We start from the raw sequence: 25,915 nt of genomic DNA, 5'->3' as shown, positions 1-25,915 counted from the left end.
TTATTGTTTGTTCAGTATTGAAATCTCATTAAAGCACATAAATCACGTGTGCACGCTACTGCTAGTGAAGAAGAAAAAAGACGTAGAAGATGATGTAGCGCTGGGATGCTTAGGGAGCATAGAACACCTGAGGCAATGGTTAATGGCATCTGCATGCTTTGTTACTGGTACAACATAGTGACACAGATTGGGAGGAAAGAGACTGCTTATGCATCACAAAAACTAATTAATGCACAGCTTTTTTCTGAGCATAACTTTTCAAAGTGAGTGCTTTTATTGTTGTTACTTTTATGGTTTTTCTTTTACCGTTTGTGTTGGGTGAGCAGGGAGTAACACATCCAGACAGTCTGACAACTAACACCATCTACTGTTGTGAAATTTGTCCTGACTTCTTCAAGCTTACTGATGAAATCTTTGGACTCGCAATGTAAAAAAAATAATCCCAACACAAAAGACATAACGTTTTGTTTTTTATTGTTGAGTGTTTAAACATAATTTGGTAACACTTTACTTAAAGGTCTCTACGTAAGAGAACACATGACACTGTCATGACAGTCATGACACATGAACCCTAACTCTAACCATAACCTTAACCATAACGTGTCATGAATGACAAAACCAAATGACACTTGCTAAAAGAAGCGTTATGTCAAACGTTTATGACTTGTTAATAATGTTCATAGAAGTGTCATGTCACTGTTATGTAGATACCTTTAAGTAAAGTGTTACTCATGATTTAAAGTTGTGGTAATTGGGAAAAGACATGACATATTTCCTTAATGTGTACCATAGTTATTAGTTTAAAGAGTTTTATACAAGTTGAAATCAAAGCACTTATCTTCACAAGGACTTAAACTGTGTTCCTCTCAAAACAAAACCATTCATCAGATAAATACTTCCTACTCTTTGGGCCTAAAGAGACGTCTGTTTAGGATTCCACGACAAAGAAGCAATGAGGATATTGGTGTTTATGTCTGAGTCTTTTTTTACTCACTGGTAAGGAAGCTCCTCCGCATGGTGTTTGTTTACCATTTTAAATCAACTCTCCAAATATTTGCATCAAGTCCTGTGTGGTTTTAGTTCTACATCCTGTGCGTCTCTGGATACAGATGATGTTGCAATATATAACACACACACACACACACACACACAAACACACACACTCCTCCTATACACATGTGCAAAGCAACACATTCTCACTCCCAATCTCGTAAAATATGGACGCTTGGTCAAGTGCCTTTGTTGTTGTTATTGACACTAAAGGTCTCGTTTAGCATCATATAACACACGCTTGGTCATCTCCTTTAGCGTCATATTACACACGCTTGGTCATCTCCTTTAGCGTCATATTACACACGCTTGGGACTATTGTCGTCCCTTTTGGTACTAAGAGTCAAAATTGATGTTTTTCCTACAAATATTCTTTCACATGTAAGTTAGAAAATAAAATATTTTCTATGACAAAGTTAGTCCACATCACTAGTCCCTCCAAAGTGTGCATCTGTGCCATGTTTAATGCACAAAAGAAAACAAAAATACTGGTTTACAGAACCATTACAAGTGACGTAAGCAGTTGTAGCATGTTTACATGATTATACACACAAGTCTGCATTAGCAGCCCATATACAATCAAAGTTCCTTTAAAAGACTGTGGTAAACTGTATGCATTATACAATGTTCTTTTTCATGGATGTTAAACCCTTCCATAAAAAAGAAATATTGTCTTTCTTTTGTATTTTCAGTTCTGCTTATAAGAATCTGCATTTTAAATAATGATGCATTTAACAAATGTATATAGAACTGAATGCTCGGTTGGTTCAAAATAAGGTCACTTAAAACACTTCTGAAAACACACAAACGTCACTGAGGTATGGTATAGTGAAAGCACTAGGGTAATGTAATAGTTAGGTATGGGAGCAATAGACTATCATAATTAGCGACATGGGGAATAAAGTGGAAGGCTGACCTCTCTACATATGGAGTTGTTAATTTGGTTTCAATCTGCCATGGATCAGATATCTAGGACAGCAGGAGGTCCGCCAGTAAAGAAAGCGACTAACGCTGCTTTCCTGTGTTAGTCTCCAGAGGTCAAAGGTCATGTTTGTATGTCAGTGTGGACAGAATGCAGACTAACCAAGCCAAGGTTTCATATCAGGGCCACAGGTGAGCGAAGGGAAGAAAACATGAACTTGCCTTGAACTTGAACTCATGCCTGTCGGGCCACTCACACACCTTGACCTGTCCTGCAGGTATGGAAGGACTAAGTCAGCCAAAGTGTCAAAGTACTGTACACGTGCGTGTGTGCGAGTGCAATTTTGCATGTGTGTGTGTGTCTGCATCACAGGGTGTTAAGTAAAACTTGTGAAAACCTAGGGGAGCGCGTCTGGCAATCTGGTGTGAAATAACACAGTACAATTAAGGATTATGTGAACCATGAGCTCTGTCTTGTTTGGACATGCAGGTACAGAGCGCTTTATCCAGCAGGTACGCTGTGTAAAGAGAGAGAGAGAGATAGAGAAAGAGAGAGAGAGAAGGAGACTGAGAGAGAGAGAGAGAGAGAGAGAGAGAGAGAGAGAGAGAGAGAGAAAAAATGTAGGGGTATAATGTCATCCCACAACCCCCCATTTGACACTACAAGGGAGGCTTTAGTCAGTCTAAATAATCCATGCTGCTCCATTAAATTTGCAGACTAGCTTCCCTATTCTCTGTGTCTAAGCTGAGAGAGCCTGAGAGAGGGGAATGAGGGGAGGAGTCAAGCAGGGAGAGATGAGAAAGGGAAGTTAGATAATGGTTCAGAATAAACTCAAACAACAGTTTTTTACATGTAGGAAATCACCAGTTAACCAACGTTGAAGCCAGACCCAGATGTCCTGAATGGAGAAAAGAGGTAAAAGAAAAAAGCAGATAGGAAAGTGTGCAGACCAGGCCTTCTGAGTTACACTGATTTCCTCATGATTGCCTGCCTCCCTGTCAAATCTCTCCCCCAACACATGAAAAATAAGCACTTGGAATGTGTGGGGAGGGGGGGCCACCAGTGTGATGGGGATGGTTGCAGTAACAGCGTTATTGACTTGTTGCTCCTGCTACATGTGCTTAGTGCTCTGGAGGCCCGGTCAATAGACTCTGCGCTCTAAAGCCCTGCTAATCAGGGGCCTGCAGCCATGCAGGGTCAGCCTTTTGCAAAAAAAAGAGGAGGAAAAAAGGAAGACTAAGCAAAGAAGCAAGCAAATGGGAAAAGATAGGGAACAACAGAAACAAAGACAAGCTCTTAAGGGCCGGCAATGACAGCCTGTGTTAAACAATCCTTCAATTCATTTTCTCTTCTTCCACTGCTCGAGGTAAACTCATGTGGCATTCTTACTCTCTTTCGCAGCAGCAGCGTGGGCGGTAGGCACCATGAGAGATGCAGATTGGTGTTTCACCTCTGCTTTCCTGTGAACCGCGGTTCGAAAGTCAAGGGGCAGTTGGGCTGCTTTGGGACTTTTGTTAAGGCTCAAGTGTCCTTGGGCAAGGCACTGTACCCCAAGTTAACCCTCGATGCTGCGCCATTGGTGTGTAAATGTGTGTGAATGTTTATCTGATGAGCAGGTGGCCTTGTACGGCAGCCTCGGCCACTGTGTATGAAAGCATGTGAATGACATATGTAAAAGCACTTTGAGTAGTTGTTAAGACTAGAAAAGCGGTTAACATGATTATTCAGAAGGGAATATAAAGGCAAATTCATACCTTTATGACACGATGACATGCTTATTGTGAACATCAAAAAGATAAGATACTCCATCTGACTTTGTGACATTTGCAAGGCTGACAAAAACGTAGAAGCATAACACATGTGGACATCTCCATCTGTAGCCATACTTTCAGCCCATCACAAGCCCGATATGGAATGCTATTGGAAATTCATAGGGGGAACTGTCCATCAAATATTAATGATCAAGTCGAGCGAGGTGTTTTTTTTTCCACATATTTCTTTCCCCTGGTATCTATGGTCACTCTAAGAGACTTCCACAAGAAACAAACCAAAGAGAAAAGGAGAGGATAGAAAGAGAAAAAGGGCAAAGAAGGGTAAGGAAAAGGGCTAGAAGGGTGTATGGGTGTTCAATATTTTCTTTTGAGAGGCCAGAGCCTGGTTGGCTTCAGCGCAAGCAGGCTCTTGATACACAGGTCCCAAGGTGTAAACACAAACTTGTACACTGTTTGAGTCATTGTTTTTGTTTTTTCCTTAACACTTCTTTCTGTTGTGTTGTCAGCTGGCCAAGTGGGATTCTTGTGCCCAGTGACACAGATGATAAGGCAAGGTGGTTTTCACTGACACTGGGCCTTTCGGTTAACTTCTCCCAGTCTTTGTGACAAACTAAGGACAGGAACTTAACTGTAGGGTTGATTGTGAGTTGAATTGATGGCTGGATGGGAAAAGGCAATAGCAAAAGCTTCATGCAAAAATACTAACTTTATCAGAAGAAAATCAACATAACTTTTGTCTGGGTATATAAAAGCCCTCATGGCTAAGGGCTGTGGTGAGAGGTCCATTTTAGAGGATGAAGATCAGACACCAGGAAGACAAACAATAAACAAAGAGAAACCACAGAATCAAGACTGAAAGAAACTTTTATGAAAATATTCAAACCCTAATAGAAAAATACAAATCTCAAAACTGCTCATCAATGGAGCTCTGTTCTCTGTCTTTGCCACAGCCCTTGCAACACCACCCTGGAATACCAACACCCACCATCGCAGCATAAGTGGAAATGCAGGGTCAGCAGTGTCCCCTCTGGCCTTGCTGACCAACAGATATTCTAATAATTACCTTCCTTCTGTACTGTCAGGCCTGCAACCAATGGATCCCTCGTCCTGCCTTCGCCCTCCATCTCCACTTATACTAGGGGCTTTACGGAGCGGCACTGCTTCAATACATTAAAACTGCTGCCCCATGATCAAACGAGCAAATACCTCCCGGGTCAGCAAAGGGCTACCCCACGTCAGTTAACAATGCAGCATTTAAACATCAGTCGTATGCAAAGCGGCTGGTACACAGGGGAGGAGATGGGCGGCAGGAGAAAGCAGAGAAGCAAGGCCTGGACTGGAGAGATAATGAGCGCAGGAGCACACAGGAGAACATCAGCAGCTATTTAGCGCTACCGTGTCAGCTTTACTACGATGAAAATAAAAGATGTAAGGCTCCATCAGTATCATAACAAGGATGAGCTAATGGATGAGCGAATATTTATCTTGGTCAAAATGCAGACTCAATATTATTTCACTCAAACATATCCATTCGCTCTGTAAATCAAAACATCTACCAATTCTGAAAAATTTACTTCAGAAAATGTCTCCAAGTTTGCATTAAATACTGCCATAGAATACACACATTTTACCTTCATCATATATACTGGGGCTGCCTTTATATTTTTTCAGACAGGCAATAATAATTAAACGATTGTCAGTTTTAGCAGATGATTACATACCTAAGGCGTGATATTGTCAGCATTAAATGTCCCAGAAGATGTAGGCCAACACATTAAACATAAATACAAATTGACCCATTAATTATATTGCACACACTGAGACTATGTCTGCGGATGTGTAACCAGCATCCAGTCGTCCCAGTCAGAGAAATAATGTAACTTTTGACAAACAGGAGAGTGTATAATTTTTTTTGTGTGAAGAAACCTTTTAATGAAGCTTGAGGGTGAAGAGGTGAAGAAGTGTTTTTTTTTTTCCTGGCTCATCCCTCTCTCCCTCTGCTTACTGCTTGGTTAACCGACTGACCTGCTGTCAAAGGAGTCTTTGTGAGTGCGCTTTGGCGGAAGGCCAATCAGATCCTCCGGCTTGTCTGTCTCTGAGAGGAAAATGGTGCCCCTGGTATGCCATCAGCGGCAGAAATGTGCAGACAGTCTGACTGCTGAGGCAGGCTTGGCTTGCTGTGGCCCTTCAAAAACTATGCCGGAGGAATTACCTGTTTGGCCCATGGCCAAAAGGACTCGTTCAACAAGGGCTGGTGGTTATTTATCTGTTTATTCACTTAAACCTCATGCGCACAGGCACTTAAAAAAAAAACATTTCAACTTCTTCACATCCACAGGTTCTGACAACATCCTCCTTTGAACTACACAGGTAGTTTCAAGGGGTTTGAGTTAGTAACAAACAGTTATATGTCAAAAGGGTTCCTATTCCAAAGCAGACCTGCATGAAAACCTGAACTGAATGACTACTGTGTTAAGTCATCCACTGTATGTTCTACTTACTACAGTATAGAAAGGTTTATCTCACTATATCCACATCCTCCAAAGGCTGCATCACCTGACCACACCTCCTATGTGCCTGTATGTCAGCAACAATGTGAATGACACTGTAAAATGATTAATTTAATAAGAAATTTTTCTTTGCACTTGTGGAATAACTCCACTTACTAAAGGTTTTCCAAGTGTTTTTGGTTCAACATCTATTCACATTACAAAGAGGCAAAAAGGTTCCTGGTCATGGTGCATAAGATACAGAAGATGTGGATATCCGGGAACTGAATAAAAGGTAATATTACACTTAATGTCAGGGGTATAGAATAGTGTCTGGGTGAGACTGTGGGAACTCCCACACCCAAAAAACAAATCAAACACAGAAAAGAACACAAACACGACACAACAAGAATACAATTTCTGACAAAGCCCTGGTTTACACTAAACAGAGATCACAACTTGTTCACTGCACAATCCCTGTTCATTTCCAGTATGTAAAAGCTGCCAGAGACAAATAAAACTGCTCAACAAAGTGCCACTTGTGACACATCATCCGAGGAAGCAAGTGTTTAGGCTCCTGCTTCAGAAACAAACTTCTGACAGCGGGAGATGATGAAACAGAGCAGATCCAAAATTATTCTCTCACTTCTCAGAACCTGCTAAACCTGCTGCAGCCTGGAGCATGCCCCCCACCCTCTCCCAGAGAGAAAGAGAGAAAGTAAGTACGGAAAGGGCCAGAGACACTAGTTAAAAAAGGTAGAAAAGGATTAGAGGGTGATGTAGGAATGCTAGAAGATTTCATTCCATTTAGGATTGTAAATTTCCACTGAGCAAAGATGAGGCCCTTCAATAGTTTACCTGCTAATGTAAATGTAATGTCAGTAGTACAGTAAGTACGCACAAACAAGAAGTCTGTCTCTCTTAAGAAAATTATAAACACACGCTTGAATGCACACACACACACACACAAATATTTCCTCAAGCACTGTGGCATACTGTAAGACTGCATTTCAAATGAAACTCTCAGCAGATCATAAACTTCCACATGTTTAGACCCAAACAGAAACACCATTCTTGGCTGTGCTCACGTGTGTCTGTGAGCTTGTGGGGTGGGGTGAGGTGCATAGTCGAGACTTGCTTATTTCACACTGCGAGGTGAGCCAGGGAGCAGTTACAAAATCTAGCCATAAAACATTGTGGAAAAGGGGGAGGGTGGATGACTATAGCCCATGGCATAGTACCAGTGCCACTTCTTCTAGACTCCCTCCCTTGAAGCTTTTCTCACCGTTATCTATTATCATAACCCGTCTCTGTGGACATGTCTGACACACAAGCCCCCTTTTAGCGTGGTTGCTCTCACCTCGACCTCCATCGAATGAACATTGGGATTTCTTTCAATATAAAAATGTCTTCTTTAACAAAGATTGTTATTGCCACTTCCTTGGTCTGCTGGTCAAGGGCTACTTGACAAATTGAAAGTAAAAAAAGAAAACACTAACACCAACACTAACAAAAACAAAACAAAAACTGAAAATTGCTTTTGGTTTAAACCTGGCAGCACAGATCTCTTCATATTTCCTCTTCAGAAATCAGCTCCTTTTTTAAATTTAACCCCTTCAGCTCTGCAACATTATCAAAGTCTTGGGTTCTCAGGAGGGGGTCCACACCTCAAACGGTGCCACTGGTGACAGAAATAACCCTTATCCACATCTTATCCTTCATTTGGGTTAAGTGCATCAGCTCACATAGCCCACGCAAGGAAAGGCAATGCGACAGAGGTGAAAAAAAGCAGGAGAGTGGGAGGGATGGAGTGAGGAAAGAGAGGTAGATTTGACATGAGAGTTAAAGAGGAAAGGTTTTTAATAGCCTGACTGCATCAGTGAGGGCAAATCCACATTTGCTGGGCAGTTTCACAACGTACCTAAATTACAGCAGGTAAAAGATGTAAGACTTTCAGATTTTTTCTTTCAAAAGGAGATGGGGTCGTCAGATAGATCCAAAGGGCATCCCTTTGTCAAGTGTTCCAGTGACTGTGTCATTCGGAATCTGAAGCGGATTTCACAGGTTATTCTATTCTCGTCTGCAGGCCACGGTGGTGTATAAAATGAGAGGGAATGCAATGTTTTGGGAAAATCTAATTTGAGGCCTGTGTTTGTTTTCCTGGCCTTATTTTGCAACCAGGAGGCTGGCTCCAAAGCAGCACAACTCTCTTTTTTCACCTCTTTTTTTCACAACAACAATGTCCAATACCAACCAAAAACCTTATTCAACTGAAGCAAGGACATTACGCTGCTCTTCTCTTCTCGTTGGTCTCTCTCAGTTACAGCTCAGAATTAAGCAGACAGTTAATTGGGAGGTTATTCACCATGTCACAGGAACATATGCACACGTACGTACATATAGATGTATTTAAAAAACACAAATATTAGCAGCCATCTTTTGGCAGCTAATTGCGACGTGCTCCCTGTGGGAGGAGAGACGGGTCCTCAGTCGATAATTAATCCTCGTTTGGAAAAGTAAATGACATTCATTAGCGGGGAATCGAGCCAAGTGCCATTATTTACATGGCAATAATCTGGAGCGTGCTGGTGGCGCTCTTTTAATGTTACAGAAATAACTCTGGGACAGGGGACGAGTACAGTTGCTTTTTTTCCATGTCTTCACACCCAGGAACAATTAGGCCCAGGCAAACAGATGGGGACGCCTCTGAATGAGAAAGCTCCTCTGAGCGACTCTTCATCTCTTTCTTATCTCACTCCCTCATTCACATGCACACAAGCATGTGCTCACACACCCGAGCCACCCAACAGAAATAAAGACAAATACACAAAGTCCGGCATGCACACATAAACACACTTCAGAAATATTCACGCATACATCCGGGCACACAACAGAGAGTATCAAGTACTGAGCTAACTTTTAACATTAACTGTCGAAAGATGAGCCTCCTACAAGGGGATAAACAAGAACTTTGAAAATGTGGGCACATTGAAAACGCAAATATTCATTGAGAAAAGGACACTGGCTTTCACTATTGATTAAAAGCAATGTTCTACATGGCAAATACCAGCTCTTTCTGCCAAGATATCTGTGTTCATCTTACCATGTTTATTATTTATGAGATTCATAGACAGTGTGTGCTTTGTACACATTTGCCAAACCAAACACAATAGAAACATATATGTGTTAACACTGCTGAAGCTGGTGTAATGATACAAATGTCCCACAATGGGCCATTTGTTGCACAATGGTTGTTTCCACAATGGTACTAGCCTCTGCACACTGTACAGTTAGGGATGTACACATGAATGGAAAGCCATTAATACAAAGACAAAAGCAGACCTATCGTCCATACTGTTTGAAAAAAGCTCTATTTTACTTAATATGATACCAAATCACCTTCTGCTTTTATGACTTAAAATTCAATTCAAGGAATGGTTTACATTGGCAATATTTTCTTAGTTTTAGCTTTTTCATTAATAATGCAGCTCTCCCAAACACTCTGTATTATTTACTGCATGTAGCGCAACATTACATTGCAACATTACAGTAAAATTATAGCGTGCACTTTTAATGTGACCCCTAGGAAGAGGAGCTGATGCCAACAGTGGTTGCTGACATGGTAACAACTAATGGGGATCTAAATAAACAATAAACAGTGCCCTCATTGCATACAGTTCAAGCCAATGTAATCAAAGCACATTCAAACAATGGTTCATACTGCAATGGGACATGTTTTCAATCAACAATATGCACTGGATGAACATAGAGGAACAATTGTTGCTCTCTATTAACACATTGCCTGTAATTGTAATTGTTGTAATTTGCAACTATGACGCACTTTGAGCAACATTTTTTTGTGTAAAAGGTGTGACATAAACACATATCTTTTCTAATATTTGATTAATGGACTTTGTGGAAAAGTTGGGTGTCATAATAAAGCTACTGTCATTTTACAACACAGCACCTCTCACTCAATCTCTTTTCAGGATCATTATCCTTACTGACCTAAATTTTGCTGGGTTTCTCATTCTGTCCAATATCAGGCAGCAGGTCATTGAAAACTAACACACCTGTTATTGTGCGACCTGTTACCCATCTTTGTCCTTCTAAGTACAATGATTAAGGTATCAGTCCCTGGGGATCCCGGTGACAAAAACAAAGGAGACAGAACTGAGGGTATACATCACAGCCTCACAGTTTCAGCATGCCCTTAGCCTCCACAGACACAGTGGATAGTTCCTGCCCCCTCTAGTCACGCTGCGAGACAGGGAGTGTTCCATCAGACAGTCTAACCCCCTCCTTTACCCATAAGATTAGGTAACATCATGTGTATGCTGACACCAAGGAAGCAGCCCCGAGCCCCGTAGGGCCTCTTTCTCCTTCATATTGTGTTACATCTCCCAAACAATGAACCTTGTCAAAAAGACAAACACAAAATGTCTCTTCATCACTCCTTCCTCTCACTAAAAAAATCTACATCCATCGCAAAACTAGTAAGATTCATGAAGAAAAATAAACCGTATGAGGTTACAAAAACCCCTAAACCAGGGCACTGGGCATGGTTCTTTGAATGCATAATGGTGTAATTTCTGTTAATACAATAGTTGTAAAACCTACTTGTTAAACCTACTTGCCCTACCAGTTTACGGGCTGTTTAGCAATGGGGAGGACTGAGGCCTAGAATGACCTTTCCAAAGCCGAAGGGAAACTTCTGCAAGAAATCCGATAAAATCCAGGGTGCGGGCCTCGCTAATTCGTTCATCCAGCTCGCCACACTTTGGCGACCTCTTTTCCTTCAGCCGCCCCCCACCAACCCCCAATCGATCTGCTTATCTCCCGAGATCAAAGGCTCGCACCGCCGTTGTACATTTAGCCTTGGCTGGTTCCTCCCACATCATGTCTAAATATTAATGATAATAAAGTCTCACACCCATCCCTGTGTCAGTCAATTACAGCCAACATTGATCCTCAGCTCTCTGCTCCAATTAGAACTCACCGCTCGTAATGCGTCCTAGCACATCAAAGGATAACAGTCATTGATCCACTCCTGGATCTTAACGTTTACCGTTAGGAGAGAGGGAGGGGGATGTGGCGTGGCAGTGGAGGGAAGCAATATTCTGACTAGAAAAGAAGAAGAGGAGAAAAGAAATCATTTCATCTAGCCAGTCAGGTAAAGGAAGTTCTGATACTCGGTGGGTGAGGGATGGCAGAGGGGGCTCAATAACAATGGACATTCTGACAGTTCAGAAGGCAAAAAGCTATCCGGAAAGACTCCTTCATAACAGCATGTCCACACTTAACACTGAAAACTGTATTTTATTTTAACATAGATCTTATCGCTCAAAACCATGAATTGCATGTGAAAAAAGCAATAAGCAAAAGTTTTCACAGATGCTGTGGTGTCTGCCCATCATAAACTACAGACACAAGATCACTAAGAAACGATTGAAAAGTCAATTTGTAAGTTCAGATCAGGGACAATAAAACTTACATGCTCACTGTCAGACTTTCAGGAGTATCCCTAATTCTAAATATGAAAGACTGAACAACAATCAAACTTAATAAAAAAATAGGAAAAAATGGGAATTTCTGATCAGTCTTGTATAAGATCTCAGTAGCAGGAAAGAAAAGCTTCAGTGAAACATGAGTTATTATGTCACCTCCCACATGTATGTCTTTAGGCCAACTATCCTTGACAAATGACCTTTCTGACATCTTAAAGTTTGAGGAAAGAGAATTTTTTTTCAAATCAATGTAGAGCATACACTACAATATGCCATTCTACAACAAAACACACTCAGACAGAGAAACTTATTCGACAACAGGGTAAAATCCGACCCATTGAGTCAATAGACAGCGACATGTCACCATTAAACCATGGACATTCTTTGCACAAATGAAGCTAAACAATCCCAGTGTTGACACCATTATTTGACAGGGCTTGTTGTCATGCTCTTTCTCTGCTGGACTGATAGCTCTGATAGTCCTGGCCTCAGGCACGACCTCACAGCCGCCTTTGTCACAGAGCTGGAGGAAGGCTTAACCATCGCTCTGGGCTACAATGATACTCTTCATGGAACCATAATACACTCAAACACTGTGGAACTGGAATGCAACCCAATGGTTGGTATACCTACAATTAATTGAATGACTCTGGCTGGCATCTTGACACTAAGCTTAAATATTTTGTGAAATTAGGTAACAGTAAAAAAGAAATGAAAGAGGGGCACAAAATATACCAATTTAATTTGTAACAATGTTGTAATAGTGCTGGCATCAGTCGTGAATCCTGCAATACATACTTAATGAACAATTAATAACTGAATAGGGACTGTGGACTGTTGTCTTGGAGTTCATTCAAAGGTCATGGCAGAGGAACTATGAAACTACAGTACTTCTATGTTTATAGTAATATTCAGTACTGTATGCACAGTTAAACGAATTAACAGCAACTCAACATACTCTGAAAATGATGACAAATGTATTAAATGATAACTTTCCCTTTCCAGTACTATGATAAAATATAAGAGGACCATCACAAATTGAATAGTTTTAAATCGCTAAATGTCAACCAACCCATCTTCTGGGCAATTAGCAATTAAGAAAAAAATGTAAAAGTTTGTGAACCCTTAACACCTTATGCTTTCTTAGAGCATTTGTTTGTGTACAATATTTTTTTCCCTCTTCTCGGCCCACTATCCTCTGGCTGTGGTATCCCTCACTATTATACGCTTTGCTAACATGCTGCTTTGCTTCAACTCTGTACCTCGGTTTCTACCAAACGATGTAATTAAAGATTGGTGAAATGAAACCAGTGTTTAGGAATGGTTTATGTCAAGTCTGTTCTGAAATGCTATACCACAGGGAAACTTTTAGATGGAATGGGTGTGCATCGACGTCTTGTTAAATAAAATACAGTCTTGGCCTGAAGAGTCAGGCAAAACATCTAACCGACAGAGCCTCAGTGTGAGCCAGGTCAAAAGACGAATGCTGTGTGCAGCTGTAATGCAATGGTAATGGTAGGAAATCATTTGTTTACAGCTGAAATATCAGGCTCCTCACATGTGTGTGACACTCAGCGATGCATTCAGGTCAGCTGAGGAGAATCAGGAGATTGGCGGGCTCCACAAACAGGCTGGGAAAGTGACACTATGATGCTAGGCCAAGACATCAATGTCCTCACAACTTCCCTTTAACACTGAAGCAATGTTAGCCCTGGCGCCATCAGCATATGTGTTGGGGTTTAAAGTTTACACAATGGCTGACAGGATGTCCATGCGACCTAACAAACACTCAGAAAATAAACAAAGCAGCTCAAAATGTTGAGAGGCAATGGTTTTAGGGCTTTAAGTGATGGTTTAGAAAGAATTGGATATTTTTGTAGGGGTTATCTTTGTGGCTACCAGGCTAAGATACAGGCCATGTTGAGTAGTTGTGACGCTTGCTTCTCAAATCAGCTGTATGTACATTAATCTTTATCTAGTGTAACTTATATTTGCAAAGTTTTAGTACTGTTCTGTGAGCAAGTTTATTCAAGCTGAGACAGACCGCGATGAGATGGTGTTGACCCCTGAGGTGCAAACAAAGATCCCTGTCGCCACAGAGACGTGAAGATCGAGGTGTGAGAGGGTAAGTCTTCTCTCCAGTTGGATGCCGGCCTGGCCTAGCACCAGGGTGCTCAGCCAACAGCTCCTCTCCTCTGCAAGCCCCCCACCCCCCATCATCTCTGCCTCCTAGATGCCAGTCTGCCTGGCTGGTGTGGGCTAAACAAGCCCCAGTCACCGGGCCAAAGGGGCAACGGAACTGCTGCCAGCTGGGCCAGCACTTCACGGCCGAGCACCACTCTCCAAACAAACAGTGCAGTGGGCCACAAGCCACGGGCAACATGGAACCTGTCATTACCAGCCGTGCATGGCTGGTTCACGCCCCAAAACCCAAGCCAGGCCAAGGGCTTGAACGTGTACTGCACTTCACTAAAATTTCTCAGCCAGGGTATGTCATGAGAGAATCCCTTTTCAGAATTATGCTAGATTATCAGCATTTCAAGGTATATGTCTCTATTTTCCCTTTTACCAATAATGTTGAATATAATTATCAACACTGTTTGAAGCAAAAAGACAAAGAATTCTACAGCCATGACTGGCATGTTCAAGACGATTACATACAAGTGAAAAACTTCAGAGTGGAAAGAATGTGCCTGCCAAACAGTCTCTTAGGATTAACTGCATACCGTCTAATTATACAACATCTCGAAAACGTCCAATGGTCCCTAGGCTAAAAATGGACTCTATGGGCATTGGACCTCAATGGGGTTTTCTCCACTGATCAAGGTTCTACAGGCTTTTGTGGCATAACTCTGCTTTGTCCTTACGATTTTGGCTACAAGAGATGATGATTTGAGGCATCCATTATAAAAAAGGCCTTTTCAACATCACTAAATATGAATGAGTCAGAGGAAGGACTGTTGGGATTCAACGTCCAACCGTGCTTTCACTAGAATGCACCACTGGAACAAAAGGCATCTCTGGAGAGACTTGGAGTACCAAACAAAACAAACTGTGTTTCACATTGAATGCAAAACAGTGTTTTAGTGGATTTTGTGATAATTCAATCGTCTACCCAAACGCATTCAACACATCTCATTGGTCAGGCAAGAGTCATTTTCAGAGCTTGTTAATTCAAATAACTATGGATGTGACTCTGTCTGTTTTGTTTATTGGTCACATGCAGTGTATAAAACATCCCTTACATTCTGTTGCAGCATTTCATTTTTAAAACAATACTGATGCTTAGCTAAATGTGAGTCAGAGGGTCTTTCTAAAATACTGGGCACTCAAACCTTGTCAAGTGACATCACATTTGGTCCACAGCAACCCACAGACCAAGCTCAAAAAATTAAAAAATGGTCTCAGAAGATCAATGATACTTGTTTTTGGTCTTTACTTATTTCATTTATAGTAATTGTTCTAATGATATAATTTAAGCCTTTGGGTGTTTTTTGTTTTGTTTTTGTTTTTTAAAATCACATTGGATATGCATCGTCATCCCGCCAAAATAGTATTATTGTTGCATGGTCCAAGAACCATTATTTCACATACAGTATCACCCGGCAGCAATCAGCTCTACTGAATCTAGTAAAAAGTGCTTAAATGAGGCTATGGATAACAAACACTTGCACACATTTATTTACCATGATATAAGCTACTATAACAGCACTATTACAACGATTTCAAACTAAGGCATTGCACATCTAGTGTTGGAAGGCTGACATTAAGTTTATAGGCTGCTGCAGTGGTAATTTAAAATTAGGTTTTATAATGAATGATCTATGTTTGAACTTCAGTCATTTTTTAAGGTGTCAGTTTGAAGTGATTTAGTTCTGTTATACTAATATGTCAAAACTGAGGATATTGAATCACTTAAAGATTTTTTGAGAAGAAGAATCTAAATCTTATCCATGCTATTATATATTATGAATTGACAAAACACTAAAGGCATTACAAGGGATTATTAGGTATTGTACTTTTGTATTTTTTTTTTCAAGAATTTTCACATGACAATAGAGTGAATTAGAAAAAGGTTTGATTACATTTTTGTGTAATAGTTCACTGCATTGTGATTGACACATCATAGAAAGTTCACTGCAAGCACCACCAAACCAAAGAAAGGGATAGGTGAGGTGATCTGTCCTTTTGCCTTCCAGCCTTTGGTATAGAAACAATCTAAATCTATTTTTGTGTTTAGTATAAAAGCACTCAAGGTAAGGGTTTTCGCTAAGAAAAGAGACCAATGTTCTGCTAAGCATTTTTACAAGAGCTCCTCTTGAATCCTGATGCCTACAAATGCCTTGCCTTTAAACCTTTTAAATTCCTTAAAAAAAGTGGTCCTCTTTTTTATTGTTTTGCCCATTGTGATAAAGGAGATCTTTTATGCCATCAACAACATGGCAACAATGTACTGACTTAGTTTCATTGCACCATCTTGGGGGTCTGTACGGATAAGATCCAGACATACAGAGGCGCAGTGAATGATTGATGGGTTAGAAGAAAATATTAAAAAGAAGAAAAAAGAACGAGTCAAAATTCAGCATTTGTAAATATTTCAAACTCTTGCACCCTGCCAAAGACAGATCTGAGGGGCAACAACTATAACAGCAAAAACTATACTTAACCACCTATTCTGATGCAAACACAACTTAGACAGCTGATGAATTTTGTTGAGACAATCACTGTTTCCAAAAAGTACTTAGATATCTTTGTTGGGAATACAACTATTCCCAGTAGCAATCTAGAACCTCAAGCCCCATTGGATAACAGATAAGATACACCTGTAATAATGATGTATTCCTTTTGTCCAGTTGTAATGTTTATATAAATGCAGTTCAACAGCACATGGGGATGAGGTTTTCCCTTTACACTGTATGCATTGGTATGTTTTACTATACAAAGATGCTGAGAGAAAGAATTAAATGAGAGCTGACTGGAAGTGCAGGGAAGGTATGTAAAGTGCAACTGTTTGGGCAGGAGCCACTTTATCCTGGCAAGCAGTGCAGCCAAAGTGCAACTTATCATGGCAAAGGGATCCCATGTCCTGGCATTGCTCAAGATAGAATAATGCCTGGCATGCGCATATGGATGCAGACTCTATTACAAAGATATAGTGGAAAAAAGCCCTATCTCTTCCTTGACACAAATGCTGGCATTCCACAATATTCCAGGCAGCTGTTGCATAGTATGCCCAGAAGTATGCACAATGGCATGCTGGGAAGGAACAACAGTCAAATAAGACACAATGTGATAGGTTCTAATTGCTTCAAAACGTCCTGAAGAAGACCCCCTATTATCTATTTAAATCAACTGGTAATGGGAGGCTAGGATGAGGAGGAGATGAAGAAGGGGAGGAGGAGTAGGAGGGGGCGACCTAGGCAGAGGGAGAAAGCTATCCTCTGCGCCGCTGTCGCCTCATTATTTTCCGTCTTGACGGACGCTCACGCTCAACCCCTGGATGAATGGCCCTGTGCTGAATAAGTTATTGCCAGACACACAAAGGGAAGAGTGCCACAAACAACACACCAGTCCTGCAAAGCATAAATCTCTTTTTCCTCTCCTTCTCAGTCACCCCCCCCTCTCAAAACCCCCACCTTTCCCCCTGCTCCCTCTAGACGAAAGGCAGGCCCTGCCACAGACTGAGATCTCACCTGTAATTTCTACAGAAGCTCACAGTAGGTGGGGAGAAAAATCTAACGGATGTAATAAAATGAAAGGGAAGAAGTATACATGCATCTACGTTTGCTGAAGCAATATATACCTCCATTCCTCCATTTTGTTTCATCTGTCCTTTTTGTTTGTGCAGCTCCTCAGTGAAGACAGGGACCTACTTTGGAAAGCATCTGAAGATGTTTGAAATTATTAAGACAAGGCCCACAGCATGACCATTGAAATTGGTTTGGTTTCATCTGATGTTTATTTTGTTTCCTTTTCCATTGTTTGGACAGCATATCAAATCGAGAGCACCTCTATACAATGCTGCTCTGAGGGTGTGTGTGAAAGGGTTCCCTACAGCTGCTAAATGGGAGCTGGGAAATAAGGACAACAGGAGACAGGCCATTCCCAAATGGTTAGGGCTATAACTGCCAATCCCTCTCCCTTGCTGTCACTCAAAAGTAGCAGTGGAACTTTTGGACAGGAGAGCCTCTTTCCCCTCTGACCGGGAAATCAGAGGGTGCCGTGGCCCGAAAGGCGCTCGACGGCAGATCAAACGGGGCGGGTACCCTTGGAGTGACACCTGGAGCCACTTCAAGGGATGAGAGCGCCACTGATCTCCAGTCATCTCGTCAGAACGACAGTCTGTCAGGGTTAAAGGAGGGGGAAAAAGAAGTTCTATCAACTCGGATGGAATGAGCGAGGTCGAACGAAGCATCACCTTTAATGTCGTGTATAGCTGACCCTCAAGCATTTGGAGAAGTGATGGTGCAAAGAATGCTTTTTGTTGGAATGCTAAATTTCAGCATTGATGCCCAGTTCAGGGACTAGGTGATTGCTAAGCAGTCTCACTCAAGATATGACTAGTTTTAGTTTGTTGTGCTTTGATTGCAAATGCCTTCTACCTTGAAATGAATTTCAACACATTCACTATTTACCATCTTTGGAGCTAGCTGTCTGTCTTCCACTTTTTTTTTTTACCACAACATTTGGAATAATTACAATTCAACTTTGCCCTGATGTATCAAAAAGTAGAAACCCACTATGGTTTAGAAAATAGAGAAAGGAAGATATGTAGGGAGGGGCTTTGGCAGCCAGTTAAGCGAGTCATTCCTCAACAGACAAATGCATCCCTTATATAAAACAACAACACGTCTTTGCCCTTGTCAGAAAAAAACCTTCTACAGCCCAGGCTTGTGTGTGTATCTTTTCCCTTCTGCAAAAAATGTCCCATCAGCACTCTCTAATGGGTGAGGTAGAGAGAAAAAGACAGAGATAAAGCAGGAGGGAGACTGAGAAAGAGAGGTGGCAGTGGTGCTTGTTTGGCTGAGTAGCAGTGAGTAATGAGGCTGAGGCGCACCCTGTCATTGTCCCAGCAGCAGCCTGTAGCCACAGACACGCACACACATAGACACACAAGAACATCAAAAAGTATCTTCTAGCTCCAAACAAGACACTTATTTGACATTTGAAAAGCAAAAACATGAAATAACTCGATAAAAATAAAACAGAAGTTTAATATCAAAATCTATTTATTATTTTCTCTATAAAAGAAACGTGTCAATATGAGATTGAACCCATTGGTAGATAAATTCATCCCTACTAAAAAGCATGAGTAGAGTGTGAAGAGAAGAGTCCTGATGGGCCTCAAAGACCAGCAAGGTCTTAGACTACTACTTGTTTATCTGCCAATAGTAAAAACCACCCCTATCAACACCAAATACCTTTACAGGCTAACATCCTTAATCCACTCAACATACCCATAATATGCATGCACATACACACAACAGCTGCGCTCATCTTGACATGTATAAAGTTTAACTAGGGGTTGCAGTGAGGGCAGATACGATTCATGCTTTAGCACTTTGCTCCTTTGCCAGAATAAAAACAGACTGGACATAAAAAAGCACAGAATGCTTCCCTGGAGGAGGCAGAAAAGGCCAGGGATAGGACTGACCCAGAGGGATGCAGTAATACGGGGTTGGGGGGTTGAGTGGGGTGGTAATGATGCCAGGCTGAACAAATTGCAAAGCAAAGGGAATGTGTTTAAATGTAGTACATGGAATTACCGTGGCAGCAACATGGAGAGGAGATCAGAGAGAGTGGGATCCACTGGGAGTGATCTGCCACTCTCGGGACAGAAAACACGAAGCTCGGCTATGGCTACTGTGATGAGTTCAGTAGTAATACAAAGTAAAATTGAATGTAAAATAGGGCAAACGTGTCTTCCACAATGTCAGAGACATGGGGTATACTCCAATATTTTGATGAATGTGAAGAGTGTGTAGGATTGTAAATGCATGTGATAGTATATAAAGGTAGAGCAAAGTGCCAGGAAGCCACTGCTCCACTGGGCTGACTCTCCTGACCCCACCATATGTTTTTCCTTTGCTCTTTGCAGTTTTAAAACAGGGCAACACAAATAAATAAATGAAAAGAGGAAAAGGGTAGGAAGAGAACATCTGAACTGCAATCTGCTCCATCTTTCAGCTTCAATTAAAAAAATTCTAATCCTTTTGTTCAACTTCCTAACAAGACATCAAGAGGGCCCCAAGACTCCGATCCCACCACAGCTCACTGGTAGAGTTGAATTCCATTAATGATGTGACCTACATATCCCAGTAGTTAATATTCCAGACAGACGGAGAGAGAGACAGAGTATATATTTGCCAATAATACAGGATAGAGGCAAAACTTACAGATCTTAAGGAATCAAAAGTTTCCTTCTCCAGATGATTTCCTGGGGCCATGCACTGTGGTCTCTTGGCTTATGAAACTGTTCACATGTGGGTGAAGCGAGGAATTATTTCCAAGCGAGGAATTGGAAATAGGATATTCCTACTCTGCCAATTAGTCATAATAAAAGGTTTATTTTTCCATTTCCTAATAAGATCAACAGTTTAACAGGACTGAGTACTTATCTGTACTATATTTGCACTGAACTAGTCAAGTGTACCCACAGTGTAAAATCAGAAAAATGAACTGGGCCGCACATTAAGACAGCTTGGCAAGAAACGTCTCAAGAAAGGAAGTTGGTGTCTTGGTAAAATTGTGGCTGCATCAGCTTGTGAGCTACAGCATCATCCTCACCCCAGCTCATGGGCTGATCTCTTAATCAGTGTCCAGAGTGTGCATGAATCCTCTCCTGAAGACGAGGCTCTGTCCATCTCGCCTGCCCGTTGCTGCTGCCAGTCTCAGCCATGAATATGGAGCTGTTCTGTGGCTGGGAGCTTGCTTACGTTTTCTGTCTGATATCTAGGCCCCATTCCCATTTCAAAGCGAGGTCCACCCGGGGGCTTGACTTTTTGATCTGCCTGGCGACTGAGTCGACCACCTGCATGTGGGATCAGCTGCCAGCGAGAGCAGACAACCCCTCTGCTTCAAAATATACATTACCCCCCCCCCCCCACGTCCTCCCAGCTTCATTGCCTCCTTCCGTGAAGCTGCCAGAAGCCCCAGTGGTCCTAACTGGGTCTAGAGCCGCATTCCCATTCCAACTGCTCTGACCGTGGAGGGTGACATGCTTGAGATGTTCAGTATAGCAAAAGGGAAGGCCCACACTATATATTTTTTAAATGGTTTTGTTTTTATGTTTTCCATTTGTTTTTAAAGTGTCTTATGCATTGTATTGCATTTTGTTGGTATTGTATTACATTTTACTGTGAAGCACTTTGTGATTTTTTATCTGTGAAAGGTGCTACACAAATAAACCTTACTTACTACTACACTACAGTCACATGGCCATTTTGTATTTACGAGAAGCCATAGTGTCAGTTTGCCATGGAAACAACAGACGCCTTATCAAACGGTCTGAGGCTCTCTAATCAGGGACAGTGCTCCAAACTGTAGGCGGTAACCTTTCTCAATGCAGACTGTACCAAACCTATACACCTTTCAGAGTTGATCAAATTGGTGAAAATCCACTTATCAAAGTGTACACATATAAATCCTTTTACATGAGATAGTTCAGCTTATATCTGTGAGCCTGAAAAAATATTTAACCCACTAACCGCTAAAAGCCTTGATTGATAAAAGACATCCATACCCTTGGTCTTACTCTAAAATTTACAAAGTTCAGTCCCAAATAAACCAGTGTTTGTTCACTGTCAAAAGAGCAATCCTAGAGTTACTTGATGGCAACAAAGATTAAAATCTAGAGCCATCTCTACCTGAATATGTTACAGTATGGAAAGAGGGTCGTTTCATAAAACTGGGCTGTTTATGCAGTAGAATGGCTCTTTTGCTCAAAAAGTAGAACATTTACAACTACCAGAATGCACTGCGCCGCACCAAACCAATAAACAGTGGGTAAAGTAATGCAAGCATGTCACATAATCAATATGGCGGCCGGCTGGTAAAAAAAAACAATCTTGTATCACAGTTAAAGGGTAAGTTACTGTAAAGTATGTTTCTAAAACATTTCAGGCGATAAGTAGGTAATACAGTAACAGAGTCTTGGTTTATATTTGATCAGCACTGTCTAGTTTTACAGTTTAGTTTAACGTTTTTACAGGTCAGTCTAATGTAAGTTTAGACTGAGTTTGCAAGAGAAAGAGGGGGGTGGCTTTCTCTCCTTAGCCGCTTCAAAAATCTTTGTGTCCGTATGTAGGAGTAAAATCTGTACTTTGAGCAACAGCCCTTGAGCCAGAGAAACTCCGCCGGATGGCCCATTCCTCTGGAAGATGGGCATTAGATAGCTACACTAAAAAGGCAATGCTGTAGCCAAAATATTTACTTTGTGGTACAAAAGGACTGGTGCTAGTGCTAAACAGGAAGTAAATTAAATGGTAATAGAATATTTAATGATCATAGATATTTATATAACATCAGGATTGCCTTTCTGTCTCATTGTGCCTGTCAAGGTATAATTAAAACCCAAGAATTTTAGAAAATGTTATTAAAAATGAACTAAGAGTGGATGCCTACAACTAGACCACTGACATCCACTAAGCAAATGAGGACCGCTGACATGAGACAGAAGTTTGAGACTAGTCATCAACCACGACCCAGCCAATCAACAACACCTATAAACAGTGTTTTATTCCAATTACCCTCATTGGCAGTGATGAGTTTCACAGTCAGAAATGTGTGAAGGTTAATTTTCAAACCATCCAACAGCCATTTAAGATGTGTTTCTCTGAATGTTTCTCACAATAAGTGATATTCACAAAGTCTTTAAGTTAATTGGCTTTCTTGAACTCTGACAGCTAGCTTAATGAGTGTCTAATTGTTTCTCAGCTGGGGTGAAACCCCAAAACTATAAAGACACTTCAAGAAGAGGTTTAAATTTAAAAGAAACTACACAAAAAATGAAAAAATACACAATTTATCTTTTCATAATCAAAATTGCGGCAGTATTTATGTATCGGATAACTACCATAGCTTAGTGGCAAAACATGCTCAATCTCACACATCTCCTTGTTATTTATGTAAAACAATTGTTCGAAACTCTTGGCTTGGACAAAAATATTACATTGACTTTTAAATTGAGCTAATTACTGCATTACAACAAAAAGGAAAACAAACAAATAATGAAAAACAGGGAAAATGTATCATCCTGTGCATAAGTGATGATCTGTGTCCATCTCAAGTTTGCATCATAAGTTCAACAGCAATGGTTTACTTCACTCACTCACCTATTTGTAAAGTCCTTTACACACTCCTGGTAGACCTAAAGTGATACACTACTGCTAGAGCTAAGACCAACAAGTGGAGAATGACAAGGCAACCCCCCCCCCGACAGTGTAAAGAAACTACAATTGCTTTGACATTGCACACAAATACACAATCACAAATAAGACAGAAAACCGAGGAGCAAATAATGAAATGAATGGGGAAATGAGGACAGATTGCCTAAAAGGGGGTTGGGGGGGAATACCATTGAAGAATCCTGAACTTTTGCTCTCAGTTCTCCATCTATGGTTATAAATTACTTAAGATTTGACGTTTCCAGCCCACAACCATACAACAAAACACATTTTCTATTATTCAAAACGCAAAGCAATAAAAACAAGAAAAGACTTTATGTTAGAGTTACGGGGGAGGGGGCGTATATTTGTGCAGCTTTCATCAGGCAGAAAGGCGGGCAGTAGTCGAGGAGGCTCGTTGCCGGGCCACACTTTAGAAGGCCCTCATAAATCCTGATTTGAGTGGGGCGCTAACTAGAGGAGGAAAGTCACATCAACAGAGGAGGCTGGAGAGTAGGAGCGGGGTGGCAGGTTGCCTCTTAAAATGCTACGTCTGATTAAGTCTTCCCATTAGGTGACAGCTGAACTTTAACATTAATATGATAATATTGAAATGAGTGTGTTATTTACTTCAGCACCAGAGGGAAGGAGGAGGGCAGAAAAGAGGGAAGGAGGAGGGAATGATGAATGATTTCTGGACAGCTTTGGGTGACAAGCCAGGCAAGCTGACCCCCCACAATCCCCCTACTCTTCCCATAATAAGACTTGACAAAATGGAGACATATGCAGAAATATTGGTTACAGTCGGCGTCACAACCCTTCTCAGGCCTTCCCTCTCTAGTAACTGCCGGCCGCCCTGTGAGTCGCCCTCCAAATTGTCTATGGGCACTGAAGCATCTATTTCAATTGGCACTTCCTTCCTGGCCCGAGGATTTTACATTTAGTCGGTGTCATTTACATATTACTCTTAATCAAAATCCACAGCGGGCGACAGGGAGGGAAAAAAAAAACAAGAAAGAGGGAGTGAGAAACAAAACCATGGTGTCACGGTTCAGGGGTAGGCACAGAGGCCTTTTATAAAATGGAGATGTGACAAGACATTACTGTGTGTGTGTGTGTGTGTGTGTGTGTGTGTGTGTGTGTGTATAGTGTGTGTGTGTGTGTGTGTGTGTGTGTGTGTGTGTGTGTGTGTGTGTGTGCTAGGTGGCGGGTGCATAATATAATGCAAGGACTATTGAAATATTTGCGTGTGAATGCTTGTGTTTGCGTGATTGTTGGGGGCTGCCTTGTGCATGAACTAGCAGTCAAGAGAGACAAAGACTGCAAGATGGATATGGGTTATAAGTGCGTTTTGTGAAAAACAAAAGGCAAAAAGAAGAAAAGAATGGAGACATGTACAGTGGGCACATTTGTCTTTCCAGCCTTTTTCTGAAGGATACTATGCTGGGCTACTCCTTTTTTCTGTCTGTGTAGCACTTAACACTAATACAGTTGCATGTAACAGAACAGCCATTCACACAGTTGGTTAGTTTAGTTTGTTTGCTCATCCAGACATACAGTATGTGTCATATAAATGGAATATACAACTAATCAGAATCATTAGAATTCAGAATTAAAGAAAACATGGCCCTAAAAAATATGATTATACTGTATAAAATTACCCAAATATTGCAATTATAAATTTCAGTTGTACCTTGTTGAGTTGTTTGATAATTGTCATCCAAATAAAATTCCACTTAAGTGAACAAAATCAATTTGTTACAATTCAACTGGTGACTACTGGTCAAGCATTGCATTATCAACTATAATATTTTGTTCTGTATGCCATCATCCATTTTTCATTTGTTTGTTTATTAATCCTCACCAGTGTTGTCTGTTAAAGCAATGTAATGTTACGCAATGTGGGCAAACACAACACAGTGTTTAAGACTAATCATAATGGAAAAGACACATTGATCTAATTATAAACCTAATTAGGTGGTGATGACTTGGAGCACGATCACAGCATAGTTATATACAGAGAGGTGCAGAAACAAGGTCCGTACCTGCCTCTTACCTTCTCAGCATGCCGGTAAGGATGCGAGAACTCTTGCCCAGGTTGGCGTCCGTTTCTCTCAGCTGAGGGGACAGAACCGGGAAAAAAAAAAAAGAGGTTTTAGTTTCCATTCTGATCCAACAACACTCAAGGCTATTAAACACAATCGAAGTCTTGTCTACAAGATTATATTATATATTATATTATTAAGTATAGAAATGTACTCTGACTACAAAATACACTGCTTATACAACATTTCAACAACTGACCACCTATTTGCAAAATTAAAAGACAGAGAAAGAAGGAAAGGTTACTTATTTTTACATGATTAAGTATATTGGGGCTGAACACACAAAATCTTATATTAGCAACAGATTAATTGATTAATGGCGACGGGACAAGCTTAACATTTACACACAAAGCTTACCAAAAACAGAATTGCTGAAAATGCGTTACAACAATAAAGTCAATATACTTATTACAGTAGTACTGTAAGCATGTAGGTTATACTGTTGCACAGCCTTCTACTACTGGCCTCAAGGCAAAGTCCCTTGCTCAAGGGCAATTTGAGAAGGCACCTCTAAAGTTTGACACTTTATCATTCCACCCAAAGTTGTCAGTTGCAAGCTAGAGAGATGAATCAGAGATCCTTTGACAGGGAACTTGCATTTTTACCTTCAGGTTACTGGTTAACTTGTCTAAAGACAACCCCCAACTGAACATACTTTTAGACCCCCCTTTAAAAAGCTGGATTTA

At 41.0% G+C, this 25,915-nt stretch overlaps 1 protein-coding gene across 6 annotated transcripts in view; it reads right to left on the bottom strand.

Moving 5' to 3' along the window:
• vti1a (vesicle transport through interaction with t-SNAREs 1A) overlaps positions 1–25,915 on the bottom strand; it is a 117,180-nt gene that overhangs the window by 14,032 nt on the left and 77,233 nt on the right. For 2 of the 6 annotated variants that reach the window (XM_032503124.1, XM_032503125.1), the window contains one exon: positions 25,170–25,242. In XM_032503124.1, the coding sequence (XP_032359015.1) occupies positions 25,177–25,242 (66 nt within the window). In that variant the 3' untranslated portion in view covers positions 25,170–25,176. Of the gene's footprint in view, positions 1–2,193; positions 2,244–11,247; positions 11,358–25,169; positions 25,243–25,915 lie in introns of those variants that run through there. The other 4 variants (XM_032503120.1, XM_032503121.1, XM_032503123.1 and 1 more) reach the window with 3 other exon arrangements.

This window comes from Etheostoma spectabile, chromosome 21 (assembly GCF_008692095.1).
Source record: "Etheostoma spectabile isolate EspeVRDwgs_2016 chromosome 21, UIUC_Espe_1.0, whole genome shotgun sequence".
Taxonomy (NCBI): Eukaryota; Metazoa; Chordata; class Actinopteri; order Perciformes; family Percidae; genus Etheostoma; species Etheostoma spectabile.
Note: the sequence above shows the minus strand (reverse complement) of the source record. Positions and strands in the feature narration are given on the sequence as shown.